This window comes from Amphiura filiformis, chromosome 10 (assembly GCF_039555335.1).
Source record: "Amphiura filiformis chromosome 10, Afil_fr2py, whole genome shotgun sequence".
Taxonomy (NCBI): domain Eukaryota; kingdom Metazoa; phylum Echinodermata; class Ophiuroidea; order Amphilepidida; family Amphiuridae; genus Amphiura; species Amphiura filiformis.
The window spans coordinates 34,557,563-34,580,589 of record NC_092637.1 but is presented as its reverse complement, the minus strand read 5'-3'; the positions used below and the strand labels follow the sequence as shown (position 1 = coordinate 34,580,589).

The 23,027-nt window shown below is 34.3% G+C and overlaps 1 protein-coding gene across 4 annotated transcripts in view; it reads right to left on the bottom strand.

Annotated features, from left to right (window-relative positions):
* Positions 1-781: 781 nt before the first annotated feature.
* The window catches only part of LOC140162775 (uncharacterized), an 85,675-nt gene continuing 63,429 nt past the window's right edge, over positions 782-23,027 (bottom strand). For 2 of the 4 annotated variants that reach the window (XM_072186069.1, XM_072186071.1), the window contains 8 exons: positions 10,863-10,976; positions 10,411-10,524; positions 9,960-10,073; positions 9,508-9,621; positions 9,057-9,170; positions 8,570-8,689; positions 4,700-4,816; positions 783-2,708 (listed from right to left, as the gene is read on the bottom strand). In XM_072186069.1, coding sequence (XP_072042170.1) covers positions 2,695-2,708; positions 4,700-4,816; positions 8,570-8,689; positions 9,057-9,170; positions 9,508-9,621; positions 9,960-10,073; positions 10,411-10,524; positions 10,863-10,976 — 821 coding nt within the window. In that variant the 3' untranslated portion in view covers positions 783-2,694. Of the gene's footprint in view, positions 2,709-4,699; positions 4,817-8,569; positions 8,690-9,056; positions 9,171-9,507; positions 9,622-9,959; positions 10,074-10,410; positions 10,525-10,862; positions 10,977-23,027 lie in introns of all 4 variants that reach the window. The other 2 variants (XM_072186073.1, XM_072186072.1) reach the window with 2 other exon arrangements.

Genomic DNA, 23,027 nt, shown 5'->3' with positions numbered 1-23,027 from the left:
AAAATGTTTTATGAATGTTATTAGAACGTTTATATAACCCGACATTTAAACCTTTCCTGGGGTAATATTTTGATCACTAAAATGAGCACAAAGAGACGGGTCTACGAGTAGCTTAAGACGCGCACTTTGATGACAGATAAAAAAAACACCTTTTGGTGTGGTACACCCACCTCCTTCGTAGTTCTATAGTTAATACTAAATAAACGAGTGACATTTGTTTTCCTTTTAATCTGAATAAACTTAACGAATGAAATTCTGTTGAATACTTAATACAATTGATGAATAAATGTGCTATCGTTTGACATTAACTATATTGAATGCATGTGTTTTTCTTTGATAATAAATAAACTTTGCGACTTAAAAGTGTTCTCTTAGTAAATAATCTTTACGAATAAACTCCGTGCTTTCCGTTTATTTTAAACTTTAAGGGGGTACTACACCCCTGTGGTAAATTTGTGACTATTTTTGCATTTTTCTCAATAAATAATAACACACTGGTAACAAAAGTTATGTATATTATTGGGACAAGGGATCCAATTACTACACTGAAATTTCAGTAACTCAAGACAAGCGGTTCAGCATATATGATAAGAAATGAGGTACATACTAGCGGTACCTTATTTCTTATCATAAATAACGAACCGCTTGTTTTGGGTCACTGAAATTCCAGTGTAGTAATTGGATTCCTTGCCCCTATAATACACATAACTTTTGTTACCAGTGTGTTATTAGTTTTTGAGAAAAATGCAAAAATAAACACAAATTTTTCGAGGGGTGTAGTACCCCCTTAATAGTAAAATGAACTTTACTTTGATACTAAATATGGTTTCCTTTGATGCAAGAAAAAGCTTTACGAATTTGCTTTCCTTTGATAATAAAAACAATTTCCCAGTACATTCCCAATACAATAATTATATTTCTTTTCAAACTAAATAAACTAATGAAATATTATTTTCTTTAACACTAAAGGAACTGTAAGAGCGAAATGTGCTTTTCTTTGATAATAAATACAATTTCCCAATATATTCAGTAGATTCCCAATATAATGTATTTTCTTTTCAAACTAAATAAATGAATGAAATATTATTTTCTTTGACACTAAATGAACTCTAAGAGCGAAATGTGCTTTTCTTTGATAATAAAAACAATTTACGAATGGAATATATTTCCTTTGAAACTAAGTACACTTTACAAATTAAATATGACTTCATTTGACACTAAATAAACTTAAAGATGAATTGTGCTTTTCTTATACTAAACCTACTTGATAATGAAATGTGCTTTCCTATGATAATACATAAACTTAAATAAACTCTAACAGTATTAACACATCACAAAAAACTTTTTTGTTTAAGACTACAAGCCACAATTTGAGATACGAAGGAGCTTAGCTGTAATAGCTATACAAGACCACCACTAGCAAATTATTATGCACATTCATGACGCATAACCAGATATAGGCTCCAAAACATGTTTGATTGGCGTAGCATAAAATACTAGGACATGAAGGTCGAGATTTGATTTTTTTTATAAAAGACTACTAAATCTTACGTCCTGTTTTCGAATATTAAGAGACAGTGATACACGCTGGATATCATAAGATGGTTGAAATGCATATTTATTGTATGGCATTATATAGCATTTGAAGACCTGAGCGCAAGAAGACCGTAAGTCCACTTAGCCCCTCAACATGTATACACTAAAGTTACGTGTAGTTTCTTAGGGTTTTATAATGTTAAATACATGTTCCAGGGTGAAAACATCATGAAAGGTTGTGAAAGATTTGTTTTGGCCCCGGAACATGTATAAAACATTACCAAATTATACGAAACTATATGCAACTTTAGTGTATACATGTTGAGGGGCCGGCCAAGTGGACTTACGGTCTTCTTGCGCTCAGGTCTTCTTTTGTTATCACAGTGTGTATCAAGTTTTTACGGTTTTTTTCTTTTCCTCCCTTTAAATAATAAATCAGAGGATGTTTAAAGGCATTCCCACAACCCAATGGGGTTTCTGACCTTGTATGTCTGGCTTTTGTACACATGTGGTACAGTTGATCATACCTTGCATTGGGCTTATGTGCAAATATCTGGTGTTTTCATCCTATTATTTAACATTCATAACATCGAGACTTAGGAATAAAATTCATGCAGTGGGACAATATGAATGTTTGCTGTTAGAAAATCAAATATCAGTCCTAAGTCTCAACTATTACCTCGTTGGCTGCAGTTTCAAAATTACCATTTTGTGTGTGTGGCAATGGGGACTTTGCCTTTAAAATTAGGTTATATTGATCAAATTTCCCAATCATAGTGCTTTGTAGGAATGCCTTTAAGCCTCCTCTGATAATAAATGAAAATAATATTTAGGGTCGGCAACATAATAGGTCGGGTTCCCGGTCGGGTTACGCCAATCAAGCGGTTGTTTCACTGCCTACTTTACGTCACTTCCTTTGAACATACTGAAAGGGTAGCCAGGTGAACAATGGCTATTAACGAGGTGCCAGAATATGTAGAATTAAATAGGGCTTCTTTTTGAAATTTTAGTAAAATGTGATACATAACAGGCTTTCATATGGTCTTAAAAACAAGGTTAGTATGTTTTTATGATGTGATAATTTCTCCTTATTTCTGGTTATCGTACGACGGCGCTTTGGTAGATGATGTACGATCCGACTACTTCTTTTTCATATCTTCAATTGTTAATATCTATAATTAAAAGACACATAAAATATTGAGAATTTTATTTCCTATCATTCTTGTATAACGACATCACAGAAAACAGGAAATTAATAGGTAATAAAGAAGAATGGTGGTCACTGTTCATTTCTTGTTAGCATTAACACCCTTGAAGATTTTGTGTTCGCTCATACTTTCAATTTTCCCACACTGTTTCCTGTCGTAATTGGGAAAATATTTGTACAGTAAACGAAACAGTAATAGATAGGCTCTGAAATAGTGTGTTTCTTTGATTTGTCGTTACTTGTGGTTAAATGAGCAGATTTCCATCCATAAAGGGTCACTCCATATGAAATCAAGGAGGTCCCCGTACCTGGCCCCCTCCGATTTGCTTTATATTTTAGTCATATGTTGTACCTGTAAAAATATTAAAAACCTGCAAATTTGAGGTGCGTAGCTCTTACGGATTTTTTGTGGCAGCCATTTAAAGTTGGAGTAGGGGGGGGGGGGGCTAAATTTAAACCCAAAAGTTGCCCTTTGGGAGTCTGTGCCTTCTTTATAAAAGGAGAGACATGTCTGAAACCTTGTATACACACTAACTGCATGCCCAATTTGTCAAAAAGTAAAAACTGGCAAGTTTAGCCCCCCTAAATTCATATTATTTGTCAGTTTAATTATTTTTTGTTGTCACTGATACTATATATAGGATAAATACAATGCATATCCAAAAAATTGAGGTCACAACTCAGTTACATTTCGAACAGCGCCCTCACGAAGATGAAATTTATTGCAAATTCAACATTTTCAGGGGGCCCAAAGTCGATGTGGTCCACCTTCAAAATTGAAAAAAAATCACTTTTATATGACTACTAGTCATAAATTACAACTTTGCTCAATCCCAGTAATTTTATAGGTTGACTTCATAGAAAACGACAAGCCCAAAGTTGACCATTTTCTTATGATTGCATGTACTGCAAATGTGCCGAATTCGGAAGGCTTACAAGTCAAAATGGCCACAATATTGCATATAAATGACTAGATGCGTAGTTATTGGCCCTATTTACTTTTATTTCCATTTTATTTTCAATATTGGGGCCAATTTGACTTCTAGATCAACTTAGTACCTATAATAGGTTGGCATAATCTTCTCAAACATGAGTATCATATTGGAAAGCTTTGATAATAATAATTTTAAAAAAAGCGCAGTGATGTACAAGTCTTAGCACACTTTACAGGTTGTCGTTGACCACTACGGCCTCACAACATTCCATAAACCATTTAACAGCAATTTAGTAATATTACTGTAATAGTTGGTAGATGTGTCTGTGAATTGACTAATTGACCAATTCAACATGGCGACAGGAAACGGTGTGGTTTTATTATATGTTTGTAATTTCAAAGACTAGGGTGTAAATTATTTTAAGATGGAGAAACATTTCATTAATCTAATACAAAATTAATAATAGGAATAGAACAGGACTTGGAGTTTGGATGTAAATATCACAAAAACCAAAGTGCTTGTTTTTAGACGAGGATGCAGAATTGGGCAGCGTGAAAGGTGTTTTAAGGGAAATCGCATTGAAGTAGTTTAGTTTAGTTTAGTTTAGTTTTTATTCGGATATCACTTTTACATCAGTGGCACTCATCAATATGAGGTGCATCCAAAAAAACATTTAAATAATAACAATGTAAATAAATATATAAAACAAAATCAAATTAAATTAAAATTAAACAGAATGTGCATATCTGAGCACTATCTTCATGTATTCAATGATAATCGATTTATAACTGCCATGGCAAGATTACGATGTTCTAGTCATTGCCTTCGAGTCGAAACAGGACGGAGAGAAAGTTTGCCTTATGATGATGAACGCGTTGTTGTGAAGATTAATAAAATCATAATCATATCAAAATCACAATTAGTTTGTGCTCAATGAACATTAAATCGCTGTTATCAAGGATTACTAAATATTGCATGTGTGGGGGTTGGTGTGTGCAATATGGGTGCGGTGTGTACATACTTGTTTCACAGTTCACTCCAGTATAGTTATTCTGGCAGTTACATGTGTATGATCCATCACTTTGTTCCCAAACACATGTGCCATGGGGATGGCATGGGGATGAAGAACAGGGATCAGCTGTGGAATGGAAAGAAACAAACAAATCACAGAAATGAAAATCATTGGCAATAATAATAATAATAATAATAATAATAATAATAATAATAATAATAATAATAATAATAATAATAAAAAATAATAATAATAATAATAATAATAATAATAATAATAATAATAATAATAATAATAATAATAATAATAACTAGCGCGGTTGTTGCACCGCAAAGCTTAACCATGCTAGGGGCTTCAACCAGCTTTTACGTTTTGCTTTTATTAAGGGCATCTATCCGTTGGGCACTGTTACCCGGGACTGTTACACATATTTGGGGCATTTATTAGGGATACTTATTTGAGGTACCTTATTAGGGAATTATGAATGAATGAATGAATGAATGAATGAATGGATGGATGAATGAATGAATGAATGAATGAACGAATGAATGAATTTATTAAATTGTTAATTCATTAATTTGTTAATTTATTAATTTGTTAAATTGATTAATTAATTCTTTCATTTTTTGATTCATTTATTTATTAACATAGTAATTATTTGGTTTTTTCTAATTTGTTAATTAATATACTAATTAGCTAATTAATTAAGGAATTACTTGATTGATTAATTAATTAATAACTAGTTAATTAATAAATTAATTAAATTAGTTAATATTAATTAATTAATTAATTTTAGTGTATTTATTTTTTTATTTGTTTGTTTGTTTGTTTGTTTGTTTGTTTGTTTGTTTATTTATTTATTTAAAGATTATGATTACCAACGTGTAATATCAGAACTACTACAAATGTTCTGGAAAAGCCATGCATTTATACAGCAGCTTTCTGTGTGGAGAAATAATTTTAAATTATTTATTTATTTATTTATTTATTTTTTATTTGTTTATTTATTTATTTATTTATTTATTTATTTATTTATTTATTTATTTAGTTAGTTAGTTAGTTAGTTTCTTTATTTATTTAAAGATTGTGATTACCAACGTGTAATATCAGAACTACTACAAATTTCTACTACATTTTCTGGAAAAGCCATGTAATTATACAGCAGCCTTTCTGTGTGCACTTAAACGTTACTCTACACCTGGATATCTGCACTCTGCTGTGACTATAAACATGTACATGTAGTACACCGAGGGCATAGAACAAGTTCCAACAGGCAGTTATTGTCATGTCTAAAGTTGCTAAACCTATCATTTTGTAGCCCAATTGGGCGGCTTCTAATGACTTTAAAGATCAAAATGGACCACAACTTTAAAACTATCAGGAGTAGAACCCCTTGTGTTTCTTTATTATATTCTTTAATGTTTTCTCTTCCATTTGACACCACTCGGGGGGAGGGGTCATACCTTCGTGGTATTTCGAGATATGTCCATTTCAGACCAAAAGGTTAATCAGTTAGAAAGCTAGTAAGTAAGGTAGTCAACTAGCAACATAAATTAATATAGGCTGATACCATGTCATGGTTCAGCAATAATAATAATAATAATAATAATAATAATAATAATAATAATAATACCAACAACAACAACAACAACAATATTAATATTAATAATAATAATAATAATAATAATAATAATAATAACATTAATAATAATAATAATTATAATAATAATAATTGTAAAAATAATAATAATAATAACAATAATAATAATAATAATAATAATAATAATAATAATAATAATAATAATAATAATAATAATAATAATAATAATAAATATTATTATTATTATTATTATTATTATTATTATTATTATTATTATTATTTAATAACAATAACATCAATAATAATAATAATAAAAAATGATAATAATAACATTAATAATAATAATAATAATAAAAATGATAATAATAATAATAATAATAATAATAATAATAATAATAATAATAATAATAATAATTATTATTATTATTATTATTATTATTATTATTATTATTATTATTATTATTATTGACCAATATTATTATTATAATAATAATAATAATAATAATAATAACTAGGCCTACCTCACTTTCCCAAAACTCTCCCATGTTTTCATCAATGACTTAAAGGAACGAAGTCAAGAAAACGCAGAGCAAGTAAAAATAATTAATTTGTGCCTCCTGATTGATGACTGCCTGATTCATCAGATGGTTATCAATCAGTAATAAGTCTTATTATTAAGTAACAAAACTAATTTCCTGAGTGTAATATGGCCAGCTTAAGAAATTAAAGACGTGTGTTTTCATTGTTCTCGTAGTGCCGGCACTTACCTGAAAGTGTCATATCAAATTCGAAACGTTTTGCTTTTAAAGGACTTGACGAGACAAACATATGTGTAATGATTCATTATAGTTTAAGCTGTGCGTTACTGTTTATTAGCTTTCTGTGTTACTGTTTAATATTTGACTCACTTTATTGAAGTTTTTGCCATTTTTGCCGGTTGAAACCAGGCAAAAACTGTCAAACACAGGTTTTTGCTAGTTTTTGCCACTTTGCTGTCAAAAACAAGTTTTTCGGCAAAAACCGAACCCTGAACAAAATCATTATTAAGCATTGTTGTAGTGTTTCTTGTTGCTTATTTCACCTATTCCAGGTGTTTTAATGGCAGTATTAATCACCTACCCCTTGCAAATAAAGAAATATGATGTAGGATAAATAGCGCCATCTATAGTTTGCATTTAGTTAATAATGAAGCCAATTCTATATACATCAAACATCCGTGGATGAAATATTTTGATATGTTACTTAAAAACCATAAGCTGTGCGTTGCTGTTTATTAGCTTTCTGTGTTACTTTTTAATATTTGACTCACTTTATTGAAGTTTTTGCCATTTTTGCCGGTTGAAACCAGGCAAAAACTGTCAAACACAGGTTTTTGCTAGTTTTTGCCACTTTGCTGTCAAAAACAAGTTTTTCGACAAAAACCGAACCCTGAACAAAATCATTATTAAGCATTGTTGTAGTGTTTCTAGCATCAGCAAGCCAGAACGCAGTATTTCTATTTTTGCTTATGTGGGTGCAAAGTGTGTTTATTGTTCCCGTTATAAAAGGTTTCTTTGAAGTTGATGTCCAACCCAAAAAAGGAGCATTCAGATTTATACTTTTGGGGCCAACAAATCACGTTTTAGGGAAAATGCATTACAGTTTTTTTTTCCAAAATTAGAAATACTAAGCTTTTTTCTGAAACTAGAAACACTGTGATTGTTTTACTACATTGGGAGAACAAGTTCATTATAGGAATGTGACAGACTTAAAGCAATAATGTGTGATTTGCATAAAGAATAGATTCCTATTTAAATGTTTGTTTTCACTGATCACATTATCCCCTTTTAATTTCGAGCCTTACAAATGAGGTATAACGAAACAAATTGCGATTTCATTCAGCGCCTACAATGCTTGTACTACGCTCGCCGATCGTAACATGTATACTACACGGAGCATCGCGCTCAACGTGTGTACACATAAGCTGACATCCACGGGCGATGCTAGCAAGCAGTCGATCGGCGAACTCTGAATTAAATGAATACGTGCTATAATAGTACACCACTGGGCATTATAATTATGCAAAAAGTAGAAATCCGAGTAAAATTGAGGGCGTCGATGTGAAGCAAATCACAAATCATGGCTTTAATGTGAGTGAGTTTCCTGCACTGGGACAATGAGTTTATCATAGGAATGTCACATACGTAATATGAGTGAATTTTGCTGACCCCCCCCCCCCACCCCCACACTTAAAAACCATACAGTTTGACAACTTCACTTGCATATGATTGTGTACTTACTTGTACTTGTCTCACAGTTGGTCCCTGTGTAGCCTGCTGCACATGTGCATGAGTAGCCATTGACCCCATCTGTACATGCACCACTATTCTGGCACGGGTTACTGTCACATTCGTCGATATCTGGAGAGTATAAACATTGAATCTAAACTTATGCTTCTATCAGGACATAACGTTTCGTTATTATTTCTTTTGTCTTTGTTTATAAGTTATTTTTAGACAAAAGAAAACAATACCCTCCAATGTCTAATTACTTTAAAATGAAGCAAATATTAATGGTTTCAGAATATTTCATATGTTTTTCCCAAAGAAAGAATCAAGCGTGACTGGAAGATGATGTTTAAATTATTTAAACATAATTGTGTTTATTTCCCCTTTATCCAAACTATACAACAACTTATAGGAATATAAATTAGCTGTGATGAAATATTTTGATATGTTACTTAAAAACCATACAGTTTGACAACTTCACTTGCATATTTGTACTTACTTGTCCCACAGCCGGACCCTGTGTAGCCTGCTGCACATGTGCATGAGTAGCCATTGATCGCATCTGTGCATGCACCACCATTCTGGCACGGGTTACTGTCACATTCGTCGATATCTGGAGAGTATAAACATTGAATCTAAACTTATGCTTCTATCAGGACATAACGTTTCGTTATTATTTCTTTTGTCTTTGTTTATAAGTTATTTTAGACAAAAGAAAACAATACCCTCCAATGTCTAATTACTTTAAAATGAAGCAAATATTAATGGTTTCAGAATATTTCATATGTTTTTCCCAAAGAAAGAATCAAGCGTGACTGGAAGATGATATTTAAATTATTTAAACATAATTGTGTTTATTTCCCCTTTATAAATTAGCTGCGATGAAATATTTTGATATGTTACTTAAAAACCATACAGTTTGACAACTTCACTTGCATATTTGTACTTACTTGTCTCACAGTTGGTTCCTGTGTAGCCTGCTGCACATGTGCATGAGTAGCCATTGACCGCATCTGTACATGCACCACCATTCTGGCACGGGTTACTGTCACATTCGTTGATATCTGGAGAGTATAAACATTGAATCTAAGCTTATGCTTCTATCAGGACATAACGTTTCGTTATTATTTCTTTTTTCTTTGTTTATAAGTTATTTTTAGACAAAAGAAAACAATACCCTCCAATGTCTAACTACTTTAAAATGAAGCAAATATTAATGGTTTCAGAATATTTCATATGTTTTTCCCAAAGAAAGAATCAAGCGTGACTGGAAGATGATGTTTAAATTATTTAAACATAATTGTGTTTATTTCCCCTTTATAAATTGGCTGCGATGAAATATTTTGATATGTTACTTAAAAACCATACAGTTTGACAACTTCCACTGCATATTTGTACTTACTTGTCTCACAGTTGGTCCCTGTGTAGCCTGCTACACATGTGCATGAGTAGCCATTGACCGCATCTGTACATGTACCACCATTCTGGCACGGGTTACTGTCACATTCGTTGATATCTGGAGAGTATAAACATTGAATCTAAACTTATGCTTCTATCAGGACATACGTTTCGTTATTATTTCTTTTGTCTTTGTTTATAAGTTATTTTTAGACAAAAGAAAACAATACCCTCCAATGTCTAACTACTTTAAAATGAAGCAAATATTAATGGTTTCAGAATATTTCATATGTTTTTCCCAAAGAAAGAATCAAGCGTGACTGGAAGATGATGTTTAAATTATTTAAACATAATTGTGTTTATTTCCCCTTTATAAATTAGCTGCGATGAAATATTTTGATATGTTACTTAAAAACCATACAGTTTGACAACTTCCACTGCATATTTGTACTTACTTGTCTCACAGTTGGTCCCTGTGTAGCCTGCTACACATGTGCATGAGTAGCCATTGACCGCATCTGTACATGTACCACCATTCTGGCACGGGTTACTGTCACATTCGTTGATATCTGGAGAGTATAAACATTGAATCTAAACTTATGCTTCTATCAGGACATAACGTTTCGTTATTATTTCTTTTGTCTTTGTTTATAAGTTATTTTTAGACAAAAGAAAACAATACCCTCCAATGTCTAACTACTTTAAAATGAAGCAAATATTAATGGTTTCAGAATATTTCATATGTTTTTCCCAAAGAAAGAATCAAGCGTGACTGGAAGATGATGTTTAAATTATTTAAACAAAATTGTGTTTATTTCCCCTTTATAAATTGGCTGCGATGAAATATTTTGATATGTTACTTAAAAACCATACAGTTTGACAACTTCACTTGCATATTTGTACTTACTTGTCTCACAGTTGGTTCCTGTGTAGCCTGCTACACATGTGCATGAGTAGCCATTGACCGCATCTGTACATGTACCACCATTCTGGCACGGGTTACTGTCACATTCGTTGATATCTGGAGAGCATAAACATTGAATCTAAAATTATGCTTCTAAGCAGGACATAATATTTCGTTATTATTTGTTCTTGCTTAAAAGTAATTTTTAGGCAAAAGAAAACAATACTCTCCAATGATTTACTACTTCTAAACCAATTCTCAATGACTTTAGAATGTTTCATATGTTTCCCCCCGAAAAGATACACGCGTGACTGGAAGTTGATGTTTAAAATATTTGTGTTCATATCTGGAGTGCATAAACATGTAAACATTGTATCTAAAATTATGCTTCTAAGCAGGACATGTTAAGAAACGTGTATTAGTAAGCCGGACAAAATTGGTGAACTGTGCATTTTTTAATTAAGCTTTCTTCTTAAAGTATGAACACTGTGATTGTTTTACTGCATTGGGAGGATAAGTTCATCATAGGAATGTGACAGACTTAATATGAGTGAGGAACATTGAGTTTGTAAGCAATGCAAACATTGTTGTAGTGTTTCTAGCATCTAGAACACAATGGTTTTATTTTTGCTTATGTGGGACCAAAGTGTGTTAATTGTACCCATAATAAAAGGTGTCTTTGAAGGTGTTGTCCAACCAAGATATGAGCATCCAAATTTATCCCTTTTGGGCCAAAAAATCCCGTTTTGGGGAAAATGTATCACACTTTTTTTCCAAAATTAGAAACACTGATATTTGATTTTTCAGATATTACCAAGATAACTCTATTGACAATCTCATTTTATAATATAAGTACTAAATCTGGAAGATTCTTAAAGTAGAAACACTGTGATTTTTTTACTGCATTGGGAGAATGAGTTTACCATAGGAATGTCACAGACTTTATCTGAGTGATCCCCCTTCTTCCGTCGATCATATGGTCCTTATCTATATTCACACTTAATAAGAGATTAAATGGGGATATTTCTAAACAACAAAAATAAAGAATATTATAGAAATACTGCATTTTGGTATTTCGATAGTGTTGTATTTTTATTTTCATTGCATTGTGATTTAAATGTTGAGTACTACTTACACAATTATTGTTGGGACTCATTTACTCAAATATTGGGCCACGTACAGGCTGTATCAATATGATTGGTACCCGCCAGCTTCATTTGATCATGGACAAGATTGCCGCTTCAAAATGCAACTCGGAGCTACCTTATTTATAGATGGATGTTATAACAGGTCACAAAACTATAAATCATGAGGATCCAATGTTGCATATTGAAGAAGTAGGTTTACCAACAAACACCAAAAACTGATGGATACCAACTTGACATTTTGATACAGCCTGTATAGGTCTATATTCAAGCCTTTATGTTTTGTGTACTCAGTTGTTGTGTTACTATACTATCTACAAGTCTTCAATTGTTGGGGATATCAAAAGAGTATCAATCCATCCATATTAAGTAAAGCTTGGCCTTTTAAGAGAGCCTCGACTTTGTATTTTGCAACTCATTTCAATGTCATGCCCAGGTCCTATACATAATACACGTCCATAATACTATACATTTTAACAGCCTATCATATTCCAACTGTTTCCTATAAAAAGTTTAGTATTAAAACCACAGTCATTTAATAATCTGAAAGTAGTCGCTTTTCAACTACATATATTTATGCGGTCGGCAACATGTGCAACTTAAATTCCATTTAACAACTACCGCAAGTTCAACACATTAGAATCGCATTCATTAACAAATCGTCATTCTTTGAGCCCATATCTAATTTGTGTTTACTTAACAGAAGCTTATTATTGAACTTACCTGTTTCACAGAAAACTCCAGTGAAGCCGGCCGCACATGTACAGGTGGCGCGTGTACAAGTACCTCCATTTTGACACGGGCGAACAGGATTGCATTTGCCATGTCCATATGCATGTCCTTGTCCTTGTCCTTGTCCTTGCCCTTGCCCTTGCCCTTGAGCCATTACAGAAGAAACAGCTGCTAAAAGCAAAGCTAAAACTAAAACTCGTGCGTTGTACATTTTCGAAATGCCGTTCTGATTCCTCCAAGACAGTTCAATCCTTGTATCTAAATGTAAAAGAAAGGAAACACATTTCTAACAAGCCATCGAAGAACACTATCTTCCAAAAAACATTGCAAGAATTCTTTGTGTCTTTATCCTTTTTCAAACTTGGTCCCATTTATGGAAAGCTATATTTTTGAATTCTAATCAATTCTTTTGTTTTGATATGTTTTCTCCTACTAAAAGTACTCAGCTTCTTCATTCTTATTTAAAATGGTGAAAATGAAACATGGTAATGATCACCCCATTAACCATAATAATTAAACTCATCTGATACGACTTCTTTCCAAAAAGGAACGTTATAATAATATAATTTTGACTATTTACTAGCAAGATTAATCAAGAAAACTCAAAAAAAAAATTGCCTGTAAAATTGGATGCTGGGAGAGGGCTGCTGGTTTCATGAGTAAAAAGTCCAATTGTGGTGTTGCCTATTTGACAATATATCTGGATAAATTTTTTTCAACTTTTACATATGTCCTCTGACTCAATTAAAAACATCTGAAAGGTTGAGAAGCACAGAATTGAGCCCTGTCTGATTAATGTTGCTATCTTCAATATATAACACGTGGTTAGCAATGTACATGCTGCATTATAACTGATTTGGTCAGCATCATACTTAAACTTGAATTATTTAACTTTTAATGGTCAAGAAAGGATGAAAGTCATTTAAAATGATCTTTTTAAACATGTGTTGCACCCTTATGAGATCATACCACTAAACCAGGTCCGCCTTTTCAGACTAAAAAATAACAACAAGTGTTTCCATTCGCAGGCCATACCTGTTCGATCTAAATGACAAAAAAGAGAGAGTGATATTACCTTATTTATCTTCAGTGATCTTCCTTCGGTCTGTACGAAGCAACAGTGCCAAGCGATATGAAACGTAAAGATACGAACCTTTATAAAATAAGGTTTTTTGCCAGCTGTTCAAATGGCTTCATTGAGAATGTTACACGCAGAAGGCTAGTCAGTCGATCTATTGTTAAACATGACCCACTCAGTCACTTAAAGCCATATTATAACATTTCTTTAAAAATAGATTTGCATTTATTTTCCATAAAATGTTAGCTTTTACTGTCAAATATATCCCCTTTAAATTTTGAGCCGAACAAGTGAGGTAAAGTAAAGAGAATTGGAATTTACTACTAGCGCTATTATATATTACTCCGGCGGTTGTAATACGGTACGATCCTCTTGCGTGTGTGTGTGTGTCCCGCACGCCGTGTACGTAGTATGTGTTATGAACATCGCATACGCGTTCGACTAATATATCTATCGTAATAATAAAACGACGGTTCCGGCGGTTTATTCAAAATCTCGGATTTTGACAAAACTACGGCACCTAAAGTCTTGATTTTTCCTGAGAATCTTTGTTTACTAAAGTACATTACAATCGTGAAAAAACCTGAATTTAAATTTTTTTGAGGGCGTTCTCCTCAGCAAATTTTATAATATGGCTTTAATTAGACGCTAGAAACGAACGAATTCGATGTTGAAATTTTTTTTTAAAAATTTAAAATTTTTAGTTACACCTTTTCAATTCATAAGTAATTTTCTCGCTCAAATGAAAAGCAATAATTTTCATTTCTTCGGTAAATGTCAGGAGAAAACTATAATGTTTGGATTTTTTTTAAAGGTATTTCCAAGCACTATGTTTTAAACTGACATTACTGAAGAAAAAAGTATTATATTTAACCGAAAAAATGAATTTCATAGCAAAAATGTGTATCTCTGAATTGCGCTGACTTCAACATGTATCGATCGACTTTTAGCGCCACTCACTATGCATAACAATAGAAGCTGGTAAGTGGCGTACTGAGTGGTTATCCCACGTAAAAAATTTCAAGCACGTATAATACCGTACCTTGGACAAATTCCAGGGACCCCGGAATAAAGGGAAAGAATGAACAACAAAGGAGAGAAGAAGAGAGAAAGAAAGGTGGAGAGAACAGGTCGAGAAAAGAGAGAGGAGTGGAGTATACTAAAAAAGTACACTATATCAAATTTAAGTGAAGTGTATAACCTTTTTGTACATTAGGAAAAAGGGTAAAGGTCCTGTGTCATAAACTGGGGTACCTTTGTGTTACATGTCACAAATTGTTGAAAATCAGAGGTGGTGTGGTATAAAGTGCTGTAACATTTTTTCCATAAATCTGACAATAGCAAAAGGATATATTTTCGGATAGCTTATAATATAGGGATAATAACTTTTTGAGTTTCAAGTTGATATACAGGGTTGCCCAAAATATATACAGGGTGAAACAAAAAAAAAGTGCTTGAAAACTTGTCCATGTAATTTACCTATTTATTTTTCAATGAAATGATTTTAGCAATAATTGTGATATATTTGAATTGCATAATTACGAAGCTTTCACAAAATATACAGTTTGTTTAAGTTTTACCTAAAGTTAAAATATACAGGGTGTGCCAAATACGCGTACAAAATTTATATAAAATATTTAGATAACTGTTTATGTACACATTATTTGGCCAAGTATAAACAAATGAATACCCAAATATACCCCAGAATGACTTGAATGTTGCAGATTACAGTAAAAATGTTAAATAATGCCATACAAAATTATATAGTGTGTCATTAAAAATTAACAAAACATAATTTATATGTAAAATTATACAGGGTGTGATTTAACGAGTCAATCAAAGTCGCTATCCTGGTACTATAATATTGCACCCAATTTGTTGCTAGTTGGAAAGAATTTTAAACAAATTCATGTACAGACCTGTGAGTTCTTTGAGTAGAAAAAAGAAGTCAATTATTTCAAAACCTTTTTGGTAATATTTGATGAAAACAGCAATGTAACTGTGTGGGGTTGGCGTGCCGATATTATGACAATAAATGACAAAAGTCTCGTTTCTCTTAACGGGGATTCCCTTACAGATTCCCTCTTAAGGGTAGACGAGGTACTGTTGGTCGAAGCAACCTAGAAATCGATTTTCATTATCTAGATCAATATATTATTGAAAATTAACACCTTGATGTTTTGCACAAGTTCATTCAACAAATCATATACAGGGTGTATCAAAATTAAGTATACAGTTTGAAAAATGCCGCTAGATTTAAAAGTACGAGTCTTTGGTCCAAATTCTCTAGTTGATAACTTAATCAACATCTTGTCCTCCTACAGCTGAAAAATCACGGGCGTGTGACCATTAATAAGGATTTGGTCGCTACTTTTGTGAGCCGAGTACAAAAGGCAGTTGCGCGAAGTCAATTGGGTTTAAATGCCCGGTGCTAGTTATTGTTGTGCAGCCAAGGGGAAACATGCAGATGTACAGATCAACTCCCTCATTGTTAGTGTTCTAATCCTGTGCATGTGTGAGTTACATAACACGTGACTTTTGGAAAATCTGGGTTTTACTTGACAAGGAGAATAGCAACATTAAAATGGACACTCCACAGTACACGCCAGAGCAAAGCACCTTCCTTGTTGCAGTGGCGCTATTTACAAAAATGTTGCGAAGTGTCAGATAACTGGAACTGGAACATTGTGGTCGCCCCCGAACTGGAAGATCTGCTGCTAATATCCTAGCAGTCCGTAACACTCTGCAGGCGGGGCAAGCAGGAGGTCAAATTAGCTGCCATCGAAATGGACTTGGAATACCATTTGCAACCTTTAACAGAATAACTCATTTATGACTTGCGATCTCATCCCTATCAGACGATAAGGAGACACCAACTTCAGCGAGCAGATCACCAACGTCGCACTGTGTTCTGTTAGTGGCTTCTTGTCCGTCCTCTACGTTTCCTGGAAGATTTCATCATTGACGATGAAGCAGAGTTTGCATTAAATGTTTTCACAAGTCCTCCTGCAGATCTTGATAAACTTCAGAGACGCATAATTGCACAAGTTGACATTCTCAGGCAGGACAGACCTCTCATTAGACGTGGTGTGAATGCCATGTTGAGAAGAGCCGAAATCTGCATACAGAAGAATTATGGGCATGTGGAAAACTAAGACTAAAACTGTCAATAACTGTAAACAGTAAAGAAAGTGGTGAGACTTTTTTTGTGATTTGTATGTTGCTTTGATTTTAATTGACTTCGCGCAACTACTCTTTGTATTCGGTTCACAAAAGTAGCCACCAAATCCATATTATCGGTTACACGCCAGTGATTTTTCAGCTATAGGAGGACAAGATGTTGATTCAGTTATCAACTAGAGAATTTTGACCACAGACATCATACGTTTTAATCTAGCGGCATTTTTCAAACTGTATACTTAATTTTGATACACCCTGTACTTTGAAAACGTGCTTAATTTATTGTTGTTAATGAGTTATGTACATTTTACAAAAGTGTTGTTGTTTCAGCCCTCTTTACAACATAACTCAAGAACCACAGGACCTACAAAAGTATTTTGTGATATTTGAATTCTTCTACACGCTCGCAAGGAAATGAGCAATGCAATTTTTGCCAAAGCCCACTACCATTCGCAAGAGGATGTGACCTACCAAATCGCAACACTTTAAAATAGTGTATTACCTTAAAACATAAATTCCACGTGGTGTGATCAAATTACAGGTGGATAGGAAGTAATTATGCATCATTATGTATCTGCAACAACCAGAACGGCAGATAATTAAAGTTTTCAAAGTCATATATCTGACGCCGGTGGGACAAAGCATAATATTACTCAAGGCGATAATTGCCAAAAAATTGTACGAAAGACGTAAACACCTTTTGATGGCAAATGGCACGGATTGATACCATTTTTCTGCTTGGTTTGTGATATGAAAATAACAATGTAATGGAATGTTGTTGACGTTAATGCAGTATTATGACATGATAAATCAAGGGTTACAAAAGTCTCGCTTACCACGTACACAATTGAACGAAAGACGTAAACACCTTTTGGATTGGTACAGGTGGTGAATGATGTGCATTCTCTAAATTCAGTAAATTTCCATCGTCAACCGTGTAATTGAATGGGATTATTTTGAAATTTTAAAATGCTTGAAATATCAAAAACAAATAGGCCTATGTTAATAAATAATATAAATACATGCTAACACCGTTGGGGTTCGATAATGAACCCCACAAAACTAACCAAGTATATTGAAAATGCCATACGGCCGGGCGGTTTCACAAGTTGCCGGCTCGATCATGCCATTCGCCGCCTGGATTGGTACTACTTATCGGCTTGGTTTATGTTATGAAAAGAACAATGTAATGGAATGTTGCTGACGTTAGTGCCGTATTATTACAATAAATCAAAATATGACAAAAGGTCTCGCTCTCCCACGTAAAATTTTACGAAAGACGTAAACACCTTTTAATTGCAAATGGCAAGGATTGGTACTATTATCGGCTTAATTTGTGAACAATAAAATGGAATATTGTGAACGTCAGCGTATTATTATGACAATAAATCAAAATAATGACGACAAAAGGTTCAATTGAGACATTGCGACATTGCAAAACTGGTTAGGTTTATAAGCATATTCAGCAGTTGGCCTAATTAAAGATACGGACGATAGACATTGACCAATGAACTACATTCATTGTGTTTGTAAAGTACAATCCACCTCATTGGTCAAATATTAGTCGCCTCTAGATAGAGTATAGGCCGTCCATACGTCCATACACCATAGGTTCTCGAATGTAATGATTCGGGCTAATTAAAACTCGATCTTGGTTGGTTATGTATATCATTTCGTCTGGTGTTTTAATCAGTCCACGTAAAATGCAGTATATACAATAAAATACTGTGTGTGGTTGTATTTAGTAGGCAATTGGTATATGAATGTTTTGCAGTCAATTTGCTGCCAAGGTAAAACGTAGTTTCTACCTTTAATTAGCAAAGTATGTGTTGCCTTTTGCCTTGAAGACCAGACTAGACAATTAGTTGCGTGCCGAATTATGCATGACCCTGAGATTGAACTTAAACCTACTCCGAGACAATCACCTTTACATAGAAACGATGACGGTGACTTTTTCCACTCTACTGCGTCTTCATAATCAAAACATTCCTGAAGTTTATCCTTCCGTTGGCTTGCAAACAATGTCTTTTGAATCTGTAAAGCCATTAATCTTACTGTCATTTTAATATCACCAAACCATTACAATACACTCAAAATTGGAAAAAACTAAGAATCACATGTCTAGCGATGCCTTTTGGAGCTCAAAGGACATTCAAAAGGTCGCATTAGACCCAATGATTCAACAGTGGGCTGTACAATTTTCTCTACAATCAGATTTTTGTGTAGGGTGCCATATTTCCCCAAGGTGTCATGTTACCCCAAGTGACCCTATACATTATATGTATATAATTAATGCTCCCAATACCATTGCTACATAGGATGTGGTACACCATTATTAAAAAGGACATTCAGAGATCTGTCAATTTTTTTTAATTCCCCCAAAAAAATTTCAAAAAGAAAAATTCATACATTTTTTTTTTTAAATCGACCTTTGACCCGAAATGATCCTCAAGGGGGTGTTTTTTCTAGAAACACCGAATTTTTGAAATAAGAATTTTTTCACTAATTTGAAACGTCGTATCGGTCGTTCTACGGTACGTATCGGCTTCAAATCCGGTATACAGGATGAGGGTCGATTTACAAACTACCCGCGGGTGTCGAGAGGTTGAAAGAGCGATGCGCTTAAAAAAATTATTTTGTCTAGGGAAATATCGTATTTTTCGTTTTATACTCCGTATCGAAGTAAAACTTAGAGGTGCGACCATGCTAAATGGAAGTGAACTTTGACCCGGAAGTGACGGTCGACCCTGAGTGCCCCTACACGATTTTGACCCCTACGTGACCTCTCCTCAAATGCGCAAATTGCATCAAACGCATCAATTTTGCGGCAAAATGAGCAAAATGAGCATTGAAATGCGCAAATGAGCGGGGAAATGAGCAAATGAGCGCGTAAACGAGTAAATGAGCGGTGAAATGAGCAAATGAGCATGTCATTGAGTCAATGAGCGTGTAAATGAGTAAATGATCAGGGAAGTGAGTCAGTGAGCGGTGAAATGAGCGGGACAATGCTATAAATAGAACCGGTTCTCCTCTCCCTTTCCATCACTACCAAATATACAACAAAATGCACAAATGCGTCAAAATGCATCGATTGCGTAACAAAATGCGTCATTGCGTCGTAAATTGCGTCAAAGCGTTACTAATTGCGTCGATTACGCAACGAAATGCGTCAAAGCGTTGTAGATTGCGTCAAAATGCGTCAATTGCGTCGTAAATTGCGTCAAAGCGTTACTAATTGCGTCGATTACGTAACGAAATGCGTCAAAGCGTAATAGATTGCGTCCAAATGCGTAAATTGCGTACCAAATTGCATCGATTGCGCGACGAAATGCGTAACGAAAAAGCTTATATAAGCCGTTTAACTTAAAACTCTCGGTAATTTCGATCCGAGCCTTCAAAGAGTCAACATGAATACCTTCAAATCTTACCCTTGTTCCCTGTGCGGCAGGACGTTCTCGCGCAAGTACGATCCCGAGAGACACGAGCGCCACGTACACTCCAAGGAAAGTGAGGAAGAAGAAGAGGAGGAGATGGATTCCGACGATAAAGACTCGGAGGTCGAAGAGCGCTAGGTGTCGGACGAAGACAAGAACGAACTGGAAGACAACGAGGCTTATCGGGAATGGTACGTGGGAGCTAAAGAAGCTACGGAAGACATGAGGAGGGAAAGATACGAAAAGTACATCAAAGACGGTATGAACCCGGAGATGGCTAGGGAAAAGGCCTACCTGAAGACCGTATGGGCCGTCAAACGCGACTTTTTCGACCAGTACAGTTACATTCCTACGAAGTCTCAAAGACGAAGACGTTTACACGGAGATCACGGACGATCTCGAGGAGAAAATGGAGAAAGGTGTCGATGTAGACAAAGCCGTGAAGAGAACGATGGCCAAACATCGGTCTAAATTTGACGTGTTGTTCCAGTATGACGAAGATGATGACGTTGATGAGGTTGCCACGGATGGAAGCGGCGATGATTAACCCGCAAATAATTCCGATAATAAAATAGAGAAACAAAATATAATCGACTCTTTTACTCGTTATTACACCCAATTTTAAACCTCTAACCTCCCTTTTGCGTTACGCATTTCGTCGCGCAATCGACACAATTTAAGACGCAATTGACGCATTTTGACGCAATTTACAACGCTTTGACGCATTTCTGCGCTCGATCGACGCAATTTACGACGCAATTGACGCATTTTGACGCAACCTACAACGCTTTGACGCATTTCGTTGCGTAATCGACGCAATTAGTAACGCTTTGACGCAATTTACGACGCAATGACGCATTTTGTTACGCAATCGATGCATTTTGACGCATTTGTATGTCGCGAGATTACGCGAACTAAATGATACGCGTTTTTTTGTTTGACGCGGCGTGTTGATACGCGAAGATTTAATTGATAAACAAGTATGATTGACAGTGTGTTTTAGAGAACGAAGTCCCAAAGTCCATAGTCGATTTTTAACTCGGATAATAAACTGGCAGATTCTAAAATTAGAATTGTTCAGTATTGAAGTGCCATTATAGTTATGCCATTATGATATGTTGCATTCAATAATATAAGCCTACGTAGGCTATTCTTTACTTTTACTGTCACAAATATAATTATATAAACTTTTTCATAACCATTTTATACTAGTATTTTGATGTAATAAATATCAGTATAATTTTGAGTTCAACTGAATGCGTTCATCATGATTAATAACATATTTTTATTTATAAAAAATCGACTATGGCATAGTCTAGGTATCTGCCTACTGGCATTGCTTAGTAGGGGCCTATTTGTATAAACTGATGCTCTAAAAAGGGGTCACACACTCACAGGGTATAACAAAATGAAAAAGGAGTAATTTGGTATAACATTTTGAAAAAATGGGTCATTTGGTAGAACATTTCCAAAAAATGAAAGTTTCCTCTTTATATTTTATGACATTTTGATGATAAAATTATAAAGATAGCCGACCTAAAAGTAAAGGGGTCATCCAGGGTATGATCATGAAAAAGGGGGTCATCAAGTGTATTTGTTTTGTTTTTTAATGGAGCCTATTGGCAGACTCATAGTACCTGTCACTTGTAAAGTTGAGTGCCCCCTGCCAAATCCATTAAGTTATAATGTTATAATTTTATAGCAAAGATTCCAATAGAGAATTTTGAACCAATTCCATGAATATACATGTACACTGTCATTTTTGTAAACAATAGAGAATTAAGATTAATCAAGCTGCTGAGTGGTAGGACTCTTCTCTGTTCTTTTACAATGAGACAACTACCCCACACCACTTCTCCTATACACACCCACTGTCAAACCCCACCCCACACAGGTGTCATTTCCATACCCTAGGTAACTCAACAATCCGGGGTGGGGATATTTGTGTGTGTGTGGGGGGGTGTGGGTGGGGTGGGGGTGTGTGTGTGTGTGTGTGACACACTACATGTAACTGAGTTGTGGCCAGGGACTAGAGAAGTGTCACTAGGTTGCATGTGCCAGCATACATTGTCATGATGATGATCATCATCGTCGTCTTCATAATAATATTAATACTAATAAAAATTCACCCTTTCAGAAATATGATTGTGTGATATAAATAAATTATTCTAAACATCTTTTTTTTTTAAATTGGATAAATGTCCCGGACAAATGTTCAGTGACTGCCAGTATAAGTAGTGAACACATCATACATGTACAAACCACAGACACCCTAGCCTATGGAGTGTACAGGGGTGTGTGCATGTTTTCTCTCTTTCAAGAGTTTAGAAAGTTTATGTATAATTATCGATTATTTCATTAAAGATAACAGTATTGATTCTGGGAAGTGACAGATAAATCTAAATAATTTGGTGCCTTGGTGGATATGTAGGATATTATGAGAGATCATAGACCCTCCCTCGGGTCCATGGAGAACGACTGGTAATGTAGATTACATAGCATTAAAAGTCAACCCATAACATGGACCCTTCCAGTCTGTAGGCAATCTGCCTTCCAGTTCCCAGCATTTTGTGGGAGTTCACTTTTACGGATTTGGAGT